Below are 6401 nucleotides of genomic sequence, written 5' to 3'. Positions count from 1 at the left end.
GCCCTCCAACGGGTCTAAGGGACAGTGAACTGACCCCGTTTAAAAAGTTTGAGGACCCCTGGTCTATGGCTTGTCTCCTTACCTTTAAATACACCAATCACTAAAGGACAAATATTGCGTATGGCCTCAATATAACAAGATGATGCAAATGTACAGAGACCGTTGTTTATTGGTGGTTACCAAGTGGGGGAGGGAGGGGGCAGGAAGGGTTTAACAGTTACGGGGGAAATGGCATTAATTAAGAATAAAATTACACAGCTGATTTCTGTCCTTTGGGTCAATAAGTTATACCGCTATAAAACGTTGAGGCGGTAAAAGTCACGTGATAGATATATTTACAACAATGACGACAAAGAGAAGCTGCCGAGGCTACTTACACACAGTCAGGTGCCTCGTAGAATTTGGTTCCTTGGTTTGGAGGTTTGGGGACATGGTGTCATGGGACATCTCAGTTAACTGGCCTAATAGCTCATTTAGAGCTTTTGTCCTACCTCCAAGTTCATTGCCTAGTTCTTGGGGTCTTAGAAACTTACGAGCAGCCATCCAAGGCACAATAATTGGTCTCTATTTACCCGGAGCAAAAGGGGAGGGAGGAACACTAGGGAAATAGGGAAGATAGGGAAGGTGTGACGAACAGCCTTCAGGAAAAGCTGCTGCTTTTGCTATGAGACCAGAAGAACTGGATGGTGCCCAGCCACCATGACTGAGCATTGTGGCCTGATCAAGAGGGGGTGAATGCAGAACAGAGTTTCAAATTTTCATGGACTCTAGACTTTCTGGAGCCATTGTGGAGGGTAGACGAACCTCTAAAAGTTTTGCCCTGAGATAATTTTAAACCTTAAATCAAAATACCGCTGGAAGTCATCTTAAAATCCAAGAAGAGTTTAGCTTAACTAGTAAAAAAGGTCTCCCTTGAGCATGATGCTCTTATAAAATCTATCCATATGCAAATGTGGTGAAGAAAGTTGATGGAGTAGGCTATCAAAAGATAAAGTGTCTGGGGGCTTAAAGGCTTGAAGGTAAACAAGCGGCCATCTAGCTCAGAAGCAACAAAGCCCACATGGAAGAAACACACCAGCCTCTGTGATCACGAAGTGTCGAAGGGATCAGGTATCAGGCATTAAAGAACAAAAAATCAAATCATTGTGAATGAGGGGGAGTGCAGATTGGGGCCCCAAGACCCAGAAGAGCCAGTCAGGATGCAGTGTAGCAATGATGAAACATTCAACTTTCCTCTAGTTCCTAAATGCTTCCTCCCCATCCACTATCATGATCCCAATTCTACCTTACAAATCCGGCTAGACCAGAGGATGTACACTGGTACAGATAGGAACTGGAAACACAGGGAATCCAGGGTGGATGAACCCTTCAGGACCAGTACTGAGAGTGGCGATACTGGGAGGGTGGAGGGAAGGTGGGAAGGAAAGGGGGAACCTATTACAAGGATCTACATATAACCTCCTCCCTGGGAGACGGGCAACATAAAAGTGGGTGAAGGGAGACATTGGACAGTGTAAGATATGACAAAATAATAATAATTTATAAATTATCAAGGGTTCGTGAGGGATGGGGGAATGAAGAGGGAGGGGGAAAATGAGGAGGTGATACCAAGGGCTCAAGTAGAAAGCAAATGTTTGAGAATGATGATGGCAACAAATGTACAAATGTACTTGATGCAACGGATGGATGGATGGATGGATTGTGATAAGAACTGTACCAGCCCCAATAAAATGATTTTTTTTAAACTCCATGTGGGATCAAAACAACAACACGAACTAGAAAGATTAGACAGGAACCTTAAGGAATGACTAATTAGTTTATGTTAATGAAGATGGAGCACCTCAGAAAGGGAAGGTAAGCGAGGGTGTACAGCCTGAAGAATGTAAACCTGCCGGTAAGTTGTACATGCAGACATTGGTGAGCTGGCCTCTGGTCTGCTGTGCATACTCTCAACAACAACAAAAGAAATGAGATGTAGGAAAGAGGCAAACACAGGGAAATGCCCCTTCACACCTGTTTGGATGGCAAAACAGGTTTACATGATGAGAAAACGGAAAACAACAACTGCCGGGAAGGGTGTGCACTGATTGGAACTCACACGCGTTGCTGACAGAAATGCAAACGGAAAGCAGTTGGTGCAGTCCTCAAAGATGAAGGTAGAATTACTACAAATCCCAAACCGAACGCACTGCCATTGGGTCGGTTCCAACGCGTGGCAGCCCTCGATGTGACCCAGCAATTCCATGCCCAGGTACGTATGCCCACGGGCACTGAAAACGACGTGAATAAATGGATGTTCATGGCATGCTTCCAACCTCTCAAAAAGCTGAAACCACTCAAATGCCCATCACCTGATGGCGGGATAGGCACAAGGTGGTCTGTCCATACGGCAAATGAGAAGGACTCGCGATCCTGGACAAGGAAGAGCCTGAGAAGTTTGTGCTAAAAGAAGCTCGTTACAAAGACCCGCATGTTCTACGGTTTCGTTTATACAACACGTCCAAAATAGGCAAATTCACAGAAAAAGGAAAGTAGACTAGTAGTTGCCATGTACATGTCAGGGTAGGGAGTGGGGTGGGCGGTGGGGGTGGGGATGTCTGTTATGGGGAGATTCAGGGCTTCTTTTTGGAATGACGGAAATATCTTGGACTTAATATTGGTACTGGTTAGACCACACTGTGAATGTACTGACCCTTCTAGCTTGCACACATTACAATGGTTAAATGGGCGAGTTTTATGTTATGTGAATTTCACCTGAAGGGTAAGACAAACGGGCCCCACTGGCCCTCTCCACTATTTCCTAGCCTTTAACATACTCAGTGCTGAAGGGCGTACCACTCCCATCCCCATGCCATCCCTTGCTCCTGCTCTTTCTGCTCGAAATGCCGCCAAGTTGCTATTTGCTACATGCTTTGCAGTAGAGTTTGCTAACTGCCGACTAAATCACACATTTACCTTCCTCCTTAGGAAATGGACCCAGAATTTAGAGGACCTCATTCCAGCCCAGGTAAAACTTGCCCGGAAAGTTAAGTGTGGCCCCTTTACTAAGTTTGGGGCAAAGAGGGACAAGTGAAATTTTTGTCCCGGGCTACCCACGCCCACTGCCACCATGTGGATTCCAGGTCGTCAGGAGCCTATGGGACAGCAGAGACTGCATAGACTGCCCCATGGGACCCCCAAAGCTGTGGGGCTTTACAGAAGCAGATTGTCTGAGCTTGCTCCCGCAACATGGCTGCCACCTTTCGGTTAGCCTCTCAAAGCTTAGCCCACTGAGCCCCCAGGGCTCTTTAAAAGGGCTAGCTACATCTTCCACTCCTCCCTTCCTGCTGGGACGCTGGCATGATGGCTGGCCTGCTGGCAACCATCTCAATCAAGAGGGAGCCGAGATCCGGGAAACGACATGTGGAAGTCAATGAAACAGAAAGAACGGAGGGTAAGTACCTGTGACTCTGTGCAGCTCTGGATGAGAATGAGAAATGCTCTGTCTCGTTGAAGGCGCTGTTAACCTGGAATTCCTCTTACATACATCCGAGTCTAAGTCTAACCCTGATACTTGCTTTCCCAGATGATCCCACCATTTTCATAAAATGGCATAGGGGTTATGTGCGGGGCTGCGCTCCACGTGGTCATCAGTTTGAAACCACCAGCAGTTCTGCGGGAGAAAGACCAGGCTTTCTACTCTAGTAAACAGCTACCGTCTCGGAAAGTGACAAAGGGTCGTGGTGAATCAGCATTGACTGGATGGCAGTAAGATTAGTTTGGGTGTTCAAATACCCTTCTCTAAAGACTCCCACTCCTGAGGGATCACATCCATCTGTCTCTTAGTCTAGAGAACTTAGAACACACCACTTGTGAAGAATGAGGAAGTTACAGCTTTGCCCTGGGAAACCCCGTGGGGAAGACCAGAGAGACCCTCACCTGCATGCTTCAGTGCCCGAGTCTTACCTGTGGATATTGGAGGCGCTTGCTGTGACCATGATTCCATAGCACATCAACGCCAGCACCAACAGGTGGACAGAGTACCTTGAAGACATAATGGAGCAGGGCAGATAACTGAGTACATTTTCGGTTAACATATCTATGGACCATTCATACCGTCTACTCTACCCCAACCCCACCAACACACAAGTGACCAGATAGCCCACAGTTATTGCCAGAGGAAATAAATCAAGTCCTTCTGGCCCACGCAATTGAAAATGACGGCTTTACATCTTGAGCTGACAGGCGAAAGTCAAGACATAGCCTGCTAACTACACAGGTCGTAATGTCGTAATGTCAGCAACCTATCCATGGAGGCTTCTGTGCTTGTCAAAGCATCCTGGGGGTGCTGTTGGGGGAGTGTCAGGCTGGTAATCACAGGGTCTGCAGTTCAAATCCCCTAGCTGCTCTGAAGGCAGGGGGAGAGGCGGGCACAGCACCACCCGCTTCTGTAAAGATTTACAGGCTCAGAGACCCTCAGCAGGGAAGCTGTGGGTTGGAATCGACTCGACGGCAGTAGGTTGGTTGACATACTTTTCTCACACAAGTAGCTGAGAATCCACAAGAGAGGGATTTCCCTTCAGAATGCTCTGTCCTTCCATTGCATTCTACCAGCACTGACGTCGGGGTCCCCGGGTCATACGACCTTTACCTGATGTGTCATTCGGATTCCTGTTGAAGAAACAGGAGCACCTTTCCAGCACTCGGAACAAGTATCCAAATTCACAGCTTCTAAAAGCGCTGACCCCTGAAACTTCTTCCTCACAAAATGCTGGGTGGGTAAGGTGACCAGACGTCCGCTTTTGGCGAAACAGTTCCAATTTTTAACAATTTGTCCTGCATCCTGAAGCATTTTTGGAAAGAATGCACGACAAGCTAGGGTATACAGTTTTTGGCTGCCATGTGGCTATTTCGCCAGGATTTTTTAATCAATGGTGTCCCACTGGTGTCCTGCTTTACCAGTGTTAAAATCTGGTCACCTGATGTGTGGGGCATCCGTCAGGCTGACCTGGGAGAGGAAAGCCCAGCCTACAGGCTCTTCTCTGTTGGAAGTGATTCCCCTTCCCCAAGATCTACACGGACACCTTAGTCCTCCTCTGACTGCCTCGTGACTAACACCAGAGTCCCTCGTGACTAACACAGCTTGGAGCAAAGTGGCCCGTGGGGGATACAATTCAAACCTCACAGCATCCTGCTTGTCATGAGCCAGAGGGAAATCTGCTAAACTCTAGCTTAGAGGACAAGATCCATGGCACTGATGTCTACGGGCTCCTCGGGATGTGGCTGTGGTTCCACACAGTAAGCGGAGACACCTACCCAGCCCTCGGAACTCACACTAAGGGGGGAAATCAGACACTTTCTATCCTATCCAAACTCAAAGGTTTCCAAGACTGCAAACCTTACCAGGAGCACACAGCCTCCTCTTTCTCCCTCAGAGCAGCCAGGTGGGGGTTGAACCTCCTACCTGCGGTGAGCAGCCCAACACCTAACCCACAGAGCCACCAGGGCTCCTCCTCAGCCCAGTGCCCAGGAAATGCCAAGAACGCTGACACAGCACATCCACATGAGACAGATGAGCGTTTACGAGGTTCATACTCACCAACCAAAACAAAAGATGACAAAATAGATGCCAAACACGGTGGCAAGCACGTGCCGGACACGGGGGCTGGTTTTACCAGGACTTAGGTAGAGGCGGAACCAGAAAGCAGTGAGCAAAGCAAACAGCTGGCAGGCCACAAAATTCACCTGTGGGACAAGAGAGAGAAGGAACAACATCAGCTATTCCGCCTCTGAGACTTTCCCCAGACTTGTCCTTTTGCTGCTGTCCGTTGTTGGTCAGACTTCCACGTCAGAGAAGTTCAGGCGTGGGCTTGGCTTTTGCCTCCATGGGGTGTCCACGTGCGAGAATGATGAAAGGCTGGAGGTCGTGGTAGGATTAATAAGCGATGGGCCCTACAGTCGCTTTCAAACTCTTTCAGGCTGACCAGTGTGGTGTGCCCACCCACCAAACATCTGTTGTCCAGCGGGCTGGGACTCATGGTGAGTACTCATAGGTACTGAAGTAGAACTGGGCTTCCTAAGGCGTCTAGCGGCCGATTCCTTGGAAGGAGAGCATGTCCTCTCTCCTCCAAAGTGCCTCTGGGTCAACCTGGATCTCAAAGCTGAGACCAGAAGAACTAGAGGGTGCCCGGCTCCCACTGCCAACCTCTCGGAAATGGATCACATTAGAAAGTCCAGGATAGATGAGTGTGCAGATCTTAATACGATTGAACAAGTAAGCTGTATGACATGGGGAGTATATGCAAATAAAACTATAGAGAAAAAAATAGAAAGTTCTGGATAATGTGGAGAAAACTGTGGAACAGACTTCAAACTCATAAAAGAGACTGAGCTTACTAGTCAGATAGAGACTGATGGGAACC

The 6401-nt window shown here is 48.1% G+C and overlaps 1 protein-coding gene across 1 annotated transcript in view; it reads right to left on the bottom strand.

The window, feature by feature from the left end:
- Nucleotides 1-5754, bottom strand: part of MBOAT1 (membrane bound O-acyltransferase domain containing 1) — a 92389-nt gene extending 86635 nt beyond the window's left edge. Inside the window, exons 1-2 of the mRNA XM_013007200.2 lie at nt 5579-5754; nt 3946-4023 (exon numbers count right to left, since the gene is read on the bottom strand). Coding sequence (XP_012862654.2) covers nt 3946-4023; nt 5579-5754 — 254 coding nt within the window. The remainder of the gene's footprint in view (nt 1-3945; nt 4024-5578) is intronic.
- Between the last annotated feature and the right edge of the window lie 647 nt (nt 5755-6401).

The sequence above is a fragment of the Echinops telfairi genome, unplaced genomic scaffold (genome assembly GCF_000313985.2).
Source record: "Echinops telfairi isolate 266 unplaced genomic scaffold, ASM31398v2 ScPeMD7_5868;HRSCAF=6743_0, whole genome shotgun sequence".
Taxonomy (NCBI): domain Eukaryota; kingdom Metazoa; phylum Chordata; class Mammalia; order Afrosoricida; family Tenrecidae; genus Echinops; species Echinops telfairi.
This window is presented reverse-complemented; position numbering and strand designations above follow the sequence as displayed.